Genomic DNA, 17039 nt, shown 5'->3' on the forward strand with positions numbered 1-17039 from the left:
CTTTTAGAGTGGAAGCAAGTCTTCCTCGATTCCGAGGGACTGCGTATGCGCACGCTACTAGGGCTCCTGATGAGTGTGATTTTTATCGCTTTTACCTTTTGTAAACTACAGCCAAACTATTGGATACAGGGAATAGAGGTCGTGACTGTCATTTCTAAACGATTACCCACAGGCTCTTGATTTTGGGGGACATGTCAGAACACCTGGTGGGGGAGCATGTTGCAGAATCAATTGAAGTAAATCGTTGAGTATTCTTGAGAAGCCCTGTCTTGTTCTTGCTTGGTTTTTTGATGGTGCTCAGGAACCCTGGCTGATTTTCCTCCCGCCCCACCCTCAGTCCGAAGACACTGAGGCCGATTGTAGCACCCTTATTGTCAACCCAACGGAGATCGGCTAACTCCCCACAGACCAGCGATGGAACCAACACAATTTTTATTTATCCAGCGCCTTTAACCTGCTCAAGTCCCACGGCACTTCATATTATAGGACAAAATTCGACACCGAGCCACATAGAGATTTTGTTTTTATTCGTTCATGGGATGTGGGTGTTGCTGGCAAGGCTGGCACTTATTGCCCAACCCTAATTGAGAAGGTGGTGGTGAGCCGCCATCTTGAACCGCTGCAGTCAGTGTGGTGAAGGTGCTCCCACAGTGCTGTTAGGGAGGGAGTTCCAGGATTTTGACCCAGTGACGAAGGAATGGTCGATATATTTCCCAGTCAGGATGGTGTGTGACGAGCACAGGTGACCAAATGCTTGGTCAAAGAGGAGCGACCTATAGGAGGAGAGAGGCGGAGAGGTTTAGGGAGGTCATTTCAGAGCTTGGGGGCCCAGGCAGCTGAAGGCACGGCCACCGATGGTGGAGTGATTAAAATCGAGATGCGCAAGAGGCCAGATCTCTGGGTGGGAGGGGCCTGGAGGAGGAGATTACAGAGATAGGGAGGGGCGAGGCCATGGAGGGATTCAAAAACAAGGATGAGAATTTTAAAATAGTGGCGTTGCTGGATCGGGAACAAGTGTAAGTCAGCGAGCACAGGGGTGATGGGTGAGCAGGACTTGGTGTGAGTTAGGACACGGGCAGCAGAGTTTTGGATGAGCTAAAGTATACAAACCTGGTTTGGTTCTCTGTCAGCTGAGAAGTTAAGATCAGACTGGTCCTATGTATGAGTGGAAAACAGCCAATTTAGATCGCTAATCCCCACCAACTCATAGAATAAGAGATGAGAGAATTCTGCTATACTGCAAAATAAAAGCTGCTGTGGTTGCAACATGCTCCAGGACAGAATGAGATAGTTATCTGATCTACACATTTTCCACAACGGTAATACACGCTGTGGACTGTAGTTTGGATAGCATTGTGATTTTAACTGCTGATAGAAGCAGACCTTCGACTCGAGATCTCTCATAAAGTGGAAGTGCCAGATCTGGGCGCTCCAGTAGCCTTGGAAATCTGTCTTGTTGCAGAGTGGACTGCAGCAGCTTCGTGTCTGAATCCTGATTCCTGTCGCCAGTATGGATTTGTACAGCACGGGATTTGAAATGTTCTTTATTTTGTTTGCCTTGGAATCTTCAGCCAAGGCTGACTGCCTAGCCTCAACAGCTTGTACTGCTAGCACCTTTAACATAGTAAAATGTTGCTTAACCAGGAGCCAATGTAGGTCAGAGAGCACAGGGAGTTAGGGCGGGTGAGTTTTTGAAGCCCTCCATTTTACGGAGGGTAGAACTTGGAGGCCAGCCAGGAGTGTGTTGGAATAGTCCAGTCTAGAGGTAACATGTGAAATGTCTACTTGAGCAACCTCCAAATGCCCGTGCAACCAGCCTGATAACATGTACTCCGTTGCCCTATTTGTCACTCTTTCCTTCCTTATCCCCTTCTCAACTCCCACCCCCTTTCTTGAAGATGCAACTGGTTAAGATCCAGTTCCATGGACACTGAGTACCTCCCCGTACCTTGTAGCACCCATTCTTCAAGCGTGAATTTAGACTTGTGATTTGCGAGTTGTGACTTGGACTGTTTGGTCTTGGAGGGCATCACAGCCCGGTCTGACCTGTGCTCGCCTGATACATACACACAGGCGATGGCGCTTTCAACAATGTATGGTCCCCTGAGTAGATTATCTAGCGGCACAGACTGTGGGGATGGAGCCCAGGACCGTCTGGTTTTGGTTCTCAGCGACGTGTTCTGTGAAGATTTCCCCGTGGTAACTGTCACAAGAAAGGGTTGTTAGTCCGGCGACAATAACGCCGCTCGTGATTCCAGCCCATCATCATCATAGGCAGTCCCTCGGAATCGAGGAAGACTTGCTTCCACTCTTAAAATTAGTCCTTCGATGGCTGAACAGTCCAATACAAGAACCACAGTCCCTGTCACAAGTGGGGCAGATAGTCGTTGAGGGAAGGGGTGGTTGGGGAGTCTGGTTTGCCACCCACTCTTTCTGCTGCCTGCGCTTGTTTTCTGCATGCTCTCGGCGACGAGACTTGAGATGCTCGGCGCCCTCCCGGATGCACTTCCTCCACTTGGGGCGGTCTTTGGCCAGGGACTCCCAGGTGTTGGTGGGGATGTTGCACTTTATCAGGGAGGCTTTGAGAGTGTCCTTGTAACGTTTCCTCTGCCCACCTTTGGCTCGTTTTCCGTGAAGGAGTTCCGAATAGAGCGCTTGCTTTGGGAGTCTCGTGAGCTTTATATGCATTCATTAGTAACAGTATTTGGTTTAATAAAACCGTTCTGCAGTGTTCTATTAAATGACAACCTGACCTGCAAATAATCGAACCCTATTCCCAGGCCCAGAGTGATCACTTTCGGCTCGCCAGGTTGCCTGCGTGGCTGTGGGCTTCTGATTGACCCCAAGAGCTCTCTGACCCTCCCCCCAAGAGAACAACACAGTCCGGTTCCTGAGATCTGGAGCGACCAGCTCCAACCCTCTCGGCCGTCCGCGCGGCTGCATGGCTCTACACCGCGAGAATGCTCTGCTCTTGTGGAGGGGAGGGAAAGAGAGCAGGAGAATATCTTCTACCTTAGACTATGTATAAAATAACACGTAGGTGCCTGTTTGCTGAAGCCACATATTGAGAAGTAACCTGCCTCTAATCCTTTTGGCCTCAATCTCCATTCCACAAGTTGTGTTTATTATACTGTAAGTGAGTGGGCCAATCTCTACCTTTTCCTGTGGTTTGTGGTATCTTGGCAACGAGTCTCTTATCCGGATAGGCCATCTCTTGGGACTTTCTCTGTCTCATTTCCGAACTGTCTTTGCAGGAGAGCGAAAAATGCTAACCCAAGCACGCTGAGATAGTTTCGCCAATTTAAACCATTTGAAGATATTCTAACAAGTGTTGTCTTTAGTAAATGAACGATGAATGAGCGATACTCATATCGTGCTTGTGTAAGTGTGGTGACCAGGCAAAGGATCTTGGTTACTGATTATTGTGAGTTGGGCAAGAGAAAACCGTTCCGACCAGCAGTGGATTTGAAAATATCTTTTTTTTAATTGTCCACAGAATCCCAAGACTAAAGCAGAGATTGAGAAGTTGCTGCGTGATGGAAAGAAGAAGGAACTGCGCGACCGGCTGTGCTGCAGAATGACCTTTGGCACGGCCGGGCTTCGATCCGCCATGGGGGCAGGTTTCTCCTGCATTAATGACCTGACTATCATACAGTCCACTCAGGTCAGGCTGCAACATTCGGCTACATGTTGTGAATCTATGTAGGGCTTTGAGGAAAGACCAATTGAATAGCTCTTTGGGTGGGTGGGGAAGACACCACAGCCTTGCATGATCCTGTTCTCGCTAGACACTGTCTCGTGCATATCGCCCAGCAAGAGCCTCCGAATCGCAGTAAGGAGCAGGAACTGTCTCTCTTTTTTCCCCACCCCCTCCCTATCCCAGGGTTACTGACACTAATTGTAGCCCCCCTGTCAGCTTTCCCCCCCTGCATGGTTCAACAAACGCCGCATAAACCTCGGATCAAATTCTGGCCCTTTGTGCTCAAAATGGCTTCCATACAGTATCTGCTTGAAGCTTTATTAAAGAAAGACTTGTATTTCTATAGTGCATTTCACAATCTCGGGATGTCCCGAAGCACTTTACAGCCGATGAAGTACGTTGTAAAGTGTAGTCACTAGTATGTCTAGCTGAGAGGGCACACGGGGCCTCGGTTCAATGTCTCATCTGAAAGGCGGCACCTCCGACAGTGCGGCGCTCCCTCAGCAATGCCCCTCCGACAGTGCGGCGCTCCCTCAGCACTGCACTGCTGTGCCAGCCTAGATTTTTGTGCTCAAGTCTCTGGAGTGGGACTTGAACCCACGACCGTCTGACTCCGAGGCGAGCGAGTTGCCCACTAAGCCACAGCTGACGCAAGGTCGCTATTTCTAATTAAATTGCAGATTTAACTTCACTGGAAATAACAAACATAGGAAATCCTATTACCCTCCCTTCCCTTGGGAGCGCATCACTTATTGGGTGTTACTGGTTGGTCTGATAAACTAATCTTGAGCCACATTCTGGCTGTGCTGTGTACTGCCTGAGCAGATAGTTGGCCTTTTTCTAAGTGTCCGTAAACTTGAGCTCATCCAAAGCTCTGCTATCCGTATCCTAACTCTCACACCGAGTCCCGCTCACCCATCACCCCCTGTGCTCGCTGACCTACATAAAAACATAGAAAATAGGTGCAGGAGTAGGCCATTCGGCCCTTCGAGTCTGCACCACCATTCGATAAGATCATGGCTGATCATTCCCTCAGTACCCCTTTCCTGCTTTCTCTCCATACCCCTTGATCCCTTTAGCTGTAAGGGCCACATCCAACTCCCTCTTGAATATATCCAATGACTACATTGGCTCCTGATCTGGCAAAGTCTTGATTTTAAAATTCTCATTTTTGTGCTCAAATCCCTCCATGGCCTCTCCCCTTCCTATCTCTGTAACCTCCTCCACCAGCCCCCCAGATCTCTACACTCCTCCAATTCTGCCCTCTTGCACATCCCTCGATTTCCATCACGCCACCATTGGTGGCTGTGCCTTCAGCTGCCTGGGTCCCAAGCTCTGGAATTCCCTCCCTAAGCCTCTCTACCTCTTGCTCCTCCTTTAAGATGCTCCTTAAAACCTATCTCTTTGGCCAAGCTTTTGGTCACCTGTCCTAATATCGCTATGTGCTCAATAAATTGTTTGATAACGCTCTTGTGAAATGCCTTGGGATGTTTTACTACGTTAAATGCGCTATATAAATGCAAGGTGTTTCCACCGTTGTTGCTCCCACCTGTCTCCTTTTTTGAAGCTATCTGAGAGTGACTTTATCTTTTTAAATGCCAGAATGGCTGAGCGAGTAAGGGTTGTGTCTAGCTGGGCCAGTCAGACCGAAGGTCCCCAGGTTCAATTCCTGATTTGAGCTGAATTAGCAGGCGAAAGTGATGCAATTGACCTCGGCACCTTTAGACTAAGGTAGGGAAAGATCTCGCACCATTCCCGCTGCTGCTCACTACCCACGTGTGGCCATCAGGCGAGGACCAGACAGAGCTTGGTTGTGATATTATCTGAAATCCAGTAGACTGTTAAATCTTGCTGTTTCGTCTTGGTACATAAGAAAACAAAGAAGAAAGAAAGACTTGCATTTATATAGCGCCTTTCATAACCACCGGACGTCCCAAGTGCTTTACAGCCAATGAAGTAATTTTGAAGTGAAGTCACTCTTGTAATGTGGGAAATGCGGCAGCCGATTTGTAAACAGCAAGCTCCCACAGACAGCAATGTGATAATGACCCAGATAATCTGTTTTAGTGATGTTGTTTGAGGGATATATATTGGCCCGGGGCACCAGGAACCACTCCCCTACTCTTCGAAATAGTGCCATGGGATCCTTTACGTCCACCTGAGAGGTCTCTGTTTAACGTCTCATCCAAAAGACGACCCCTCCGACTGTGCGGCGCTCCCTCAGTACTGCAGTGGGAATGTAAGCCTGGATTTTTTTTGCTCAAGTCTCTGGCGTGGGACTTGATCTTGCAACCTTCCGAGACGAGGTGAATTGCTGAATACCGTAGGGCTGCAAGCCCTGTGGAACTGCACCACAGCAAGAGCCACCACCTCGAGAGGAGCGGAGCGGAGAGGAAATGAAGGAAGGGAGAATTTATAAGTATATGTAGAGCAGATTTTTAATGTTGACATTCCTTTGATCTTCATTCTATTGGAGATTCTCAATAAAGCTCATTACAAAAATCACCAGGATAAGAATGTCAGACCTTTTCTTCTCTCTCATTCTCCTTCCCTGGAATAACTAAGCTAAATGATTGCTGCTGGAGGCACTTCTCAGTCGGCCCAACATGCAGCCCTGCACCCCCTCTTGGTGCCAGGCCGCTGGCCCGGCCGATACCCTCCCTGGTGGACCCGTGAGCACCACTAAAGAGGCTACAGAGTTTGCAGCGGCTCCCCCCTTTTAAAAGAAGGTGGTGATGGGGGGGACATTGTAGCACGTCTGCATCGCGCTGACATCATTAGCGCCGCACGAACGCTCCGTTACTGCCGCAAACATTTTTTCCCTCCAAGAGGCCAGTTTTGTGCCGGCACACACACCATCCAATTCGATGCGCTCCAAACCCAGCGCGGGGCTATTCCGGCCCCTAAAGGCACTATACAAATGCAGGTTATTGTTGTTGAAAGCCAGGCTTTCAATTGGTGCTGTGAAATAGGATTTTAGTATCTACATGCCTTGTGGTTGTGTGAGTATTAGTAAAGGCAGAAGTCTTTCATAGTAACATAGAAATTTACAGCGCAGAAGAGGCCATTTCGGCCCATCGTGTCCGTGCCGGCCGACAAAGAGCCGCACGGCCCTCGGTCAGCAGCCCTGAAGGTTACATATAAACCTACGAACAATGACGGAAAGGCAAAGAGCACCCAGCCCAACCAGTCCGCCCCACACAACTGCAACATGCCTTATACTGAAACATTCTACAGTCCACCCCAACCTGTGTTTTTTAGTGCTGTCAGTAGCACATAAACACGAAGGGCTGCTGATCAATTTAAAGCAATCAAACTCTCAACTTATTTTCACAGCTTTACGTGGATCCCAACAGTTGTTTGTGGTCATGTCAAACATGGACATCCATCTTACTGGGCTCCAACACGCTTAATGGGGATTGGTGACACAGTACCCGAGGCATTTCTGGGCCGGCCGCCGCACGCTACTCCCTCTAATGGCCCCGGCCTGCTGATGGTCTTGCAGGTGCAAGACCATCAGCAGGCCGGGGCCATTAGAGGGAGCAGTGTGTGCTGGCGTGCTGCTGCAGGAGGGCGATGGTTGATTGCAGTGTGGACAGGTACAGCAGGAGCGGCGAGGTCAGGGCGTAGGAGCGGCGAGAGTTTGTAGAGGGATGTAATCGGGGCCCAGAAGAGGCGAGGGCCCAGGGGCAGCACGAGCCAGCCCACACTGCGATATGTGGGCGCACGAGGTCCGTGCAACAGAGCTGGTCTCCAGTCGTCTTGGTTAATCCCCGCCACTGGATCAAGACCTAGCTCTGTCAAGCCGTGTGGTGGCTGGGGTGCAACGGCCACCACACGTTAAAACAAATCCACGCACAGGCGTCTTCCACCCTTCGGGATGTAATTCGGGATCCAGAATATCATTGAAACACCTGTGAACTCATCTGTTCTTGGGATGGAAGTAAGTCATCCTTGTTTCGAGGGACTGCCTATGATGATGATCAGAGGCAAACCTGGAATAGCCCGCTCGTGGGTTGCGTGTCCCTGCATGAGTGCTCGTTTCTTGCCTGGTCTGCAAATATATCCATCATCGTCATAGGCAGTCCCTCGGAATCGAGGAAGACTTGCTTCCATTCTTAAACTGAGTCCTTAGGTGGCTGAACAGTCCAATATGAGAGCCACAGTCCCTGTCACAGGTGGGACAGATAGTCGTTGAGGGAAAGGGTGGTTGAGGAGTCTGGTTTGCCGCACGCTCCTTTTGCTGCCTGCGCTTGGTTTCTGCATGCTCTCGGCGACGAGATTCAAGGTGCTCAGCACCCTCCCGGATACACTTCCTCCACTTAGAAACATAGAAAATAGGTGCAGGAGTAGGCCATTCGGCCCTTCGAGCCTGCACCACCATTCAATAAGATTATGGCTGATCATTCCCTCAGTACCCCTTTCCTGCTTTCTCTCCATATACCCCTTGATCCCCTGAGCCGTAAGGGCCATATCTAACTCCCTCTTGAATATATCCAATGTACTGGCATCAACAACTCTGCGGCAAGGAATTCTACAGGTTAACAACTCTGGGTGAAGAAGTTTCTCCTCATCTCAGTCCTAAATGGCTTACCCCTTATCCTTAGACTGTGTCCCCTGGTTCTGGACTTCCCCAACATCGGGAACATTCTACCCGCATCTAACTTGTCCTGTCCCGTCCCGTCCCGTCAGAATCTTATATGTTTCTATGAGATCCTCTCTCAACCTTCTAAACTCCAATGTATAAAGGCCCAGTCGATCCAGTCTCTCCTCATATATGTCAGTCCAGCCATCCCGGGAATCAGTCTGGTGAACCTTTGCTGCACTCCCTCAAAAGCAAGAGCGTCCTTCCTCAGATTAGGAGACCAAAACTAACACAATATTCCAGGTGAGGCCTCACTAAGGCCCTGTACAACTGCAGTAAGACCTCCCTGCTCCTATACTCGAATCCCCTCGCTATGAAGGCTAAGATACCATTTGCCGCCTTCACTGCCTGCTGTACCTGTATGCCAACTTTCAGTGACTGATGAACCATGACACCCAGGTCTTCTTGCATCTCCCCTTTTCCTAATCTGCCGCCATTCAGATAATAGTCTGTCTTCGCGTTTTTGTCCCCAAAGTGGATAACCTCACATTTATCTACATTATACTGCATCTGCCATGCATTTGCCCACTCACCTAACCTGTCCACGTCTCCCTGCAGCTCCTTAGCATCCTCCTCACAGCTCACACCATCACCCAGTTTAATGTCATCTGCATTGGAGATTTTAGGACGGTTTTTGGCCAGGGACTCCCAGGTGTCAGTGGGGATGTTGCATTTTATCAACGAGGCTTTGAGGGTGTCCTTGAAATGTTTCCTCTGTCCACCTGGGGTTCGTTTGCCGTGAAGGAGTTCCGAGTAGAGCGCTTGCTTTGGGAGTCTCGTGTCTGGCATGCGAACAATGTGGCCTGCCCAACAGGGCTGGTCGAGTGTGGTCAGTGGGGATGTTGGCCTGGTTGAGGACGCTACTGTTGGTGTGTCTGTCCTCCCAGGGGATTTATAGGGCTTTAGTGAATGCAATGTAGCACGAGAAAGACAGTAAATTGCGAGAAAAGATACTTTAATTAATGAGGCTGCTGATCACGGCAGGGGGAAGTATGTTGACTCTAGCTTTGTTTGAAAATATTAACCGCAAACATTGAATTTTTGCCTGTGGTCATGTTGAACTCTGCTGTTGAGTCACAGTACACTCAATGTGTAATTGCCACTTCCTTTTTATGCTTGAAGTCTGATTCCTCTTGAACAATGAGGCACGCCCACCCACGTGGCTGTGAGAGAGAGTGGAACGTGAACCTGCCGTGATCAGCAGCTGCATGTGGTGTCCAGCCAATGAGCACTTACTTGGCTCCAAAGGGGTGGGTGGGTGGAGTCAGTCTGTCAGCAAACAGAAGTACACAAGTGCTGTAACAGAGGCTCTTGGCAGAGCAGTTCAATGATCTAGCCCAAAAAAACAAATCCTTTTTTAACTTTAGCTTTATTTTTAGGGGGTTTATGCCATGTGCAAAAAGTACAGAAATTAACATCGCGATAAAATGTAATGCCAAATGTTTTCAACAGAATAGGGCACAGAGGCAATCCCAGAGAGCGGGGATGGAGTGGGGAGTGGTGGGTGGGGGGGTGCTGGAATGGAGGCTTCCTTAAGTGGAATAATGAACTGACATCGCCAGGATTTCAGCTGTGGAGACTTTGAATCAACAGAAAAACACGAAGGAACTTCTATTTGAAAGTCACTCGAGTTTAACCTGCAGCCAAAATACTTTACTTTCAGCTGCTTCACAATCCTCTTGTGCACACGGAGTCAGTGCAAAGCTGCACTTCTGACTTTGAACATTCTGGTGCCACCTGCTCTCTGGCCATACCCGCCATGAATGGCACAAGCGCATATTGCTAATCTGTGCTGGTGCACTAAGCGTTCTGCCTACGGTTAGTATCCAGATGACCGGTCCTGTATAACTGCCTCCAGCAGCAGCCATTTAGCCTTGTTCCCGCCACAAACCCCGTTCCCTGGCCACTGACGCCATCCCTCTCCCCAACTTCTGTCTGAAGCTGAACTACACTGTTCGCAACCTTGGTGTTGTATTTGACGCTGAAATGAGCTTCCGGCCACATATCCGCAGCATAACTAAGACCACCTATTTCCACCTCCGTAACATTGCCTGTCTTCGCAGCTGCCTCAGCTCATTCGCTGCTGAAACATAGGTGCAGGAGCCTCATCCGTGCCTTTGTTACCTCCAGACTTGACTATTCCAGCGCACGCCCGACTGACCTATAATCTATCCTACATAAATTAGAGGTGATCCCAGACTCAGCTGCCCCGTGTCTCAACTTGCACCAAGTCCCGCTCACCCATCACCCCCTGTGCTCGCTGACCAATACTGGCTCTTATATAAGAACATAAGAATTAGGAACAGGAGTAGGACATCTAGCCCCTCAAGCCTGCTCCGCCTTTCAATAAGATCATGGCTGATCTGGCCGTGGACTCAGCTCCACTTACCCGCCCTCTCCCCGTAACCCTTAACTCCCTTATTGGTTAAAAATCTATCTATCTGTGACTTGAATACATTCAATGAGCTAGCCTCAACTGCTTCCTTGGGCAGAGAATTGCACAGATTCACAACCCTCTGGGAGAAGAAATTCCTTCTCAACTCTGTTTTAAATTGGCTCCCCCGTATTTTGAGGCTGTGCCCCCTAGTTCTAGTCTCCCCTACCAGTGGAAACAACCTCTCTGCCTCTATCTTGTCTATCCCTTTCATTATTTTAAATGTTTCTATAAGATCACCCCTCATCCTTCTGAACTCCAACGAGTAAAGACCCAGTCTACTCAATCTATCACCATAAGGTAACCCCCTCATCTCCGGAATCAGCCTAGTGAATCGTCTCTGTATCCCCTCCAAAGCCAGTATATCCTTCTTTAAGTAAGGTGACCAAAACTGCACGCAGTACTCCAGGTGCGGCCTTGCCAATACCCTATACAGTTGCAGCAGGACCTCCCTGCTTTTGTACTCCATCCCTCTCGCAATGAAGGCCAACATTTCATTCGCCTTCCTGATTACCTGCTGCACCTGCAAACTAACTTTTTTTGGGATTCATGCACAAGGAGTCGGCCTCGTGGTGCGATGGTAGTTTGTCTGACTCCAGATCATAAGGTCGTGTGTTCAAATCATGTCATGGTCATTGTTCTTCCAGAATTAATATTTCCTTTGCTGTTTGGCAATAATCACACCCTTGCTCCAAAGTATGTCTCACTGTTTATTCCATGTTTTTATTGAATGCACGAGGTTGCAGCCCCTGTTCCATTATATGAAGGGGCTGCTCCTGAAATTCTGGCTGCACTTCAGTCCCATTCTCCTAATCTTTGGGCACCCTGTGCGGAGGGGAGCGGGTAGGTCCAAAGGCCTCCTCGTAGGACTGCTCCTGGGCACGGCCAAGGGTGCCATCAGCCGGTCCAGGCAGCGGGCGGTCGAGGGGGTCGTTCAACCTGACTGCCTGCCTCTCTTCCGCTCTTACATCCGGTCCAGGGTGTCCTTGGAGATGGAGTACGCGGTGTCCACCGGTACGCTCGCGGCCTTCCGCGAGAGGTGGGCACCGGAGGGACTGGAGTGCATCATCACGCCCTGCAACCAAATTTTAATTTGATTTTACGTTTTAAAGTTTAATTTGTTTTAATTGCCGGTGCTTTTAGTGTCCCCCTCCCCTTTTATAGGGGGCACTTGGAAAAATGTGATTTTAGCGCCCAAAAAAAAACCAAAAAAAAGAAGAAAAAAAAAAAACCACAAAAAAAGGAAAAAAAAAAAGGGGGCCTTGAAAATGTCTGCTGTGTCACCCAGGCGGGTGGCACGGTTTAATGTTTATGTTTTTTCAGGTAAACTCAAAAGAATTTCATGCACAAGGACCCCCAGGTCCCTCTGCACCTCAGCATGTTGTAATTTCTCCCCATTCAAATAATATTCCCTTTTTCTGTTTTTTTTCCCAAGGTGGATGACCTCACACTTTCTGACATTGTATTCCATCTGCCAAACCTTAGCCCATTCGCTTAACCTATCCAAATCTCTTTGCAGCCTTTCTGTGTCCTCCACACAACCCGCTTTCCCACTAATCTTTGTGTCATCTGCAAATTTTGTTACACTACACTCTGTCCCCTCTTCCAGGTCATCTATGTACATTGTAAATAGTTGTGGTCCCAGCACCGATCCCTGTGGCACTCCACTAACCACCGATTTCCAACCCGAAAAGGACCCATTTATCCCAACTCTCTGCTTTCTGTTCGCCAGCCAATTCTCTATCCATGCTAATACATTTCCTCTGACTCCGCGTACCTCTATCTTCTGCAGTAACCTTTTGTGTGGCACCTTATTGAATGCCTTTTGGAAATCTAAATACACCACATCCATCGGTACACCTCTATCCACCATGCTCGTTATATCCTCAAAGAATTCCAGTAAATTAGTTAAACATGATTTCCCCTTCATGAATCCATGCTGCGTCTGCTTGATTGCACTATTCCTATCTAGATGTCCTGCTATTTCTTCCTTAATGATAGTTTCAAGCATTTTCCCCACTACAGATGTTAAACTAACCGGCCTATAGTTACCTGCCTTTTGTCTGCCCCCTTTTTTAAACAGAGGCGTTACATTAGCTGCTTTCCAATCCGCTGGTACCTCCCCAGAGTCCAGAATTTTGGTAAATTATAACGAATGCATCTGCTATAACTTCCGCCATCTCTTTTAATACCCATTTCATCAGGACCAGGGGACTTGTCTACCTTGAGTCCCATTAGCCTGTCCAGCACTACCCCCCCCTAGTGATAGTGATTGTCTCAAGGTCCTCCCTTCCCACATTCCCGTGACCAGTAATTTTTGGCATGGTTTTTGTGTCTTCCACTGTGAAGACCGAAGCAAAATAATTGTTTAATGTCGCAGCCATTTCCACATTTCCCATTATTAAATCCCCCTTCTCATCTTCTAAGGGACCAACATTTACTTTAGTCACTCTTTTCCGTTTTATATATCTGTAAAAGCTTTTACTATCTGTTTTTATGTTTTGCGCAAGTTTACCTTCGTAATCTATCTTTCCTTTCTTTATTGCTTTTTTAGTCATTCTTTGCTGTTGTTTAAAATTTTCCCAATCTTCTAGTTTCCCACTAACCTTGGCCACCTTATACGCATTGGTTTTTAATTTGATACTCTCCTTTATTTCCTTGGTTATCCATGGCTGGTTATCCCTTCTCTTACCGCCCTTTTCCACTGGAATATATTTTTGTTGCGCACTATGAAAGAGCTCCTTAAAAGTCCTCCACTGTTCCTCAATTGTGCCACCGTTTAGTCTGTGTTTCCAGTCTACTTTAGCCAACTCTGCCCTCATCCCACTGTAGTCCCCTTTGTTTAAGCATAGTACGCTCGTTTCTGACACAACATCCTCACCCTCAATCTGTATTACAAATTCAACCATACTGTGATCACTCATTCCGAGAGGATCTTTTACTAGGAGAACGTTTATTTTTCCTGTCTCATTACACAGGACCAGATCGAAGATAGCTTGCTCCCTTGTGGTTCTGTTACATACTGTTCTAAGAAACAATCCCAAATGCATTCTGAATTCCTCCTCAAGGCTATCCCGTGCGATTTGATTTGACCAATTGATATGTAGGTTAAAATCCCCCATTCCTTTCCTTTTTCACATGCCTCCATTATTCCCTTGATTATTGCCCGCCCCACCGTGAAGTTATTATTTGGGGGCTTATAAACTACGCCCACCAGTGACTTTGTTATGTAATGATGTGTGTATCGTCCCAGTACCTTAAATGTAATGTAAGTACTATGCCACACCACAGAGGGCGCTGCGGTAGGAAACCCTGGTAGCACCTGTATCAAGGGCTATATAAGGTTGACCACCACACCTGGGAGGCACTCTGGAGCTGAACAATAAAGGACGAAGGTCACAGCAGTTGGACTTACACCAGACCGTGTGGAGTCAGTGATTTGTGTGCTACATACACCACATTGGCAACAAGGAAGCGGACGAACTCCACGCAACCATGGCTACTCTGGGCTCGCTAAAGGATTTTACCGTGGGCAATGATTGGGAGGCCCGAGTACTACTTCACAGCAAATGACCTGACGGAGGACACATACGCAATGAGAGAGAAGCGTAAGGCGATATTGCTCTCCAGTTGTGGAGATGAGGTTTACTGTCTCGTCAGGGATTTGCTGGCACCAGGGACAAGTCATACGAGGAGCTGACCGAACTCATTCGTGACCAGTTGAAACCGAAGGAGAGCATCTTCACGGCCAGATACAAATTTTACCATCACTGCAGACCCGAGGGCCAGGATATCACCAAATATGCTGCGGACCTCAGGAGACTCGTGGCGCCGTGTGATTTTGGGGCACGCCTTGACGAGGCTTTGCGGGACGTTTTCGTTATGGGGATTGGCCACGAGGGCCTCCTTCACAAGCTGCTGGCCAAGGAACCCACAGTCACTCTGACAAAGGCCATTGCCATCAGCCGGGCACATATGACCTCGACTTGCAGCACCAAGCAAATAATCCACACAGTCTCGAACCCGGCAGGCACTGTCCACAGGATAGCGCCCACCACGGACAAAACTGCAGAACGTGGCTCTGCCCAGGACAGAGAGCACGGATCTCGGGATCCTGGAGCTCAGAGTCCGCCGAGATGCTGGCATTGTGGAGGAAGCCATGGGGCTCACCGGTGCAGGTTTGCGGAGTACACGTGCAATACCTGCCACGTTAAAGGCCACCTTCAGCGTATGTGTAAAAGAAATCAGACTCACCATGTGGCTGAGGAGATGGGGGATGATCCACTGTTCAGCGAGGAGCAGGCAGAAGAAGATGAGGTGCTTGGACTGTATACGTGCACCGACGATTCGCCCCCAGTGATAAGGGAAGTAAAAATCAACAAAGTCCCAGTGAGTATGGAAGTGGACACGGGCTCGGGTCCATCGTTGATGAGTCGGAGAACTTTTGATAAACTGGATTAACCCGGCTGCACGACCCAAGCTGGTCACGGTGAAGCTGCGTATCTACACCAGGGAACTGATACCTGTTCTCGGCAGAGCGATGGTGCAGGTATCTCACGGGGACGAGACTCACGCTTTACCTCTGGGTCGTTGCAGACGATGGGCCGACACTCCTCGGCCGGAGTTGGATGGGGACGGTCCGTGGGAGCTGGGAAGACTTCATCATTCCACAGGCTGCTGCTCCCCGGGGTGCTGCCGTGCCCCGGGTCCCCAGAGAGCAGCGCCGACCGAGCTGGAGCTGCAGCCTCAATCCACCCACAGGCAAGTCCCAGGCCCGGACCTCACACAGAGACCCTACAGCCCCAGCCCCCACAGGCAAGCAGCCCTGCACAGAGGGGCCTAGTGGGGGGTGGGGGTTGAGCCGGTGGGGCGCTGCGGGCGGGGTGCTGAGGGATCCAGGGGCCGACGGTTCGGAAGGGCCCCGCAGAGGAAGAGGCCGTTGGGCGGGCCCCGCAGAGGAGCTGGTAGCGTCGGGCGGTAGCAGCAAGCTGGAGGTCGGCGGCCATGGCAGCCGCAGGGGAGGCCGCTACGGAGGCTGCGGGGGACGCGGCAAGTGCGGCCGCTGGAGAGGCCACGACGGCCGCAGGAGAGGTGGCAAGTCAGGTGGCAGCGGAGGGGGGGTGGAGGGCATTTGGAGCGGCGGAGAAGAAGATGGCGGCGGCATCGTGTCGAGCTGCAGAGCATCAAAGATGGCGGCGCCCAAGGAGAAGCCTCGTGGAATCCTCCTGCATCAAAAATGGCGCCTTAAAGAGGAAATGCACCTGGGAGTCTTAAAAGAGCCTTACAAAGAGGTGGTCCCCACAAAGGACTTCTGTTTGGCAGAGCGAGTCTAAAATGAGCTATGTTAATGTGAGATAGTGAATTTATAATAAGAATTACTTTTTTTATGCTGAATGGCCACTGTATTTGTGTAAAATAATGGATGAAGTACAATTAATGATAACGGCTAACAAGGAAATCAAGGTTCCGCTACCAGTCAATAACCAGTTAATGTACCAGATAATGTGTACCATACTAACGCACTGTCTATGCCCACCTGCCTTCCGTTGGACGAGTGTGATGTTATGTAATGATGTGCGTATCGTTGTACTGCGTCCAGGTCGGTGGGGGGGGGGGGGGGAAGGTGATGTTATGTAATGATGTGTGTATCGTCCCAGTACCTTAAATGTATTGTAAGTACTATGCCACACCACAGAGGGCGCTACGGTAGGAAACCCTGGTAGCACCTGTAACAAGGGCTATATAAGGCTGAGTACCACACCTGGGAGGCACTCTGGAGCTGAACAATAAAGGATGAAGGTCACAGCAGTTAGACTTACACCAGACCGTGTGGAGTCAGTGATTTGTGTGCTACATACACCAGACTTTTTCCCCTTTCTATCTCTAATCTCCACCCACAATGATTCAACATTTTGTTCATTAGAGCCAATATCGTCTCTCACAACTGCCCTGATATCATCCTTTATTAACAGAGCTACCCCACCTCCTTTCCCTTCTTGTCTATCTTTCTGAATCGTCAGATACCCTTGTATGTTTAATTCCCAGTCTTGGCCACCCTGCAACCATGTTTCTGTAATGGCCACCAAATCATACCCATTTGTAATGATTTGTGCCGTCAACTCATTTACTTTATTTCGCATGCTGCGTGCATTTAGGTAGTGTTTTTTAATCCTAGTTTTTAAACCATGATTTTTAGTTTTGACCCCTCCTGCAGCCCCTTTATATTCAGTGGCCCTTTTTGTTTTTTGCCTTGGGTTTCT

The 17039-nt window shown here is 49.1% G+C and overlaps 1 protein-coding gene across 1 annotated transcript in view; it reads left to right on the forward strand.

Moving 5' to 3' along the window:
* The window catches only part of pgm2l1 (phosphoglucomutase 2-like 1), a 105207-nt gene that overhangs the window by 11929 nt on the left and 76239 nt on the right, over window positions 1-17039 (forward strand). Inside the window, exon 2 of the mRNA XM_070891354.1 lies at window positions 3497-3664. Coding sequence (XP_070747455.1) covers window positions 3497-3664 — 168 coding nt within the window. The remainder of the gene's footprint in view (window positions 1-3496; window positions 3665-17039) is intronic.

Source organism: Pristiophorus japonicus, chromosome 10 (assembly GCF_044704955.1).
Source record: "Pristiophorus japonicus isolate sPriJap1 chromosome 10, sPriJap1.hap1, whole genome shotgun sequence".
NCBI classification, from domain to species: Eukaryota; Metazoa; Chordata; class Chondrichthyes; family Pristiophoridae; genus Pristiophorus; species Pristiophorus japonicus.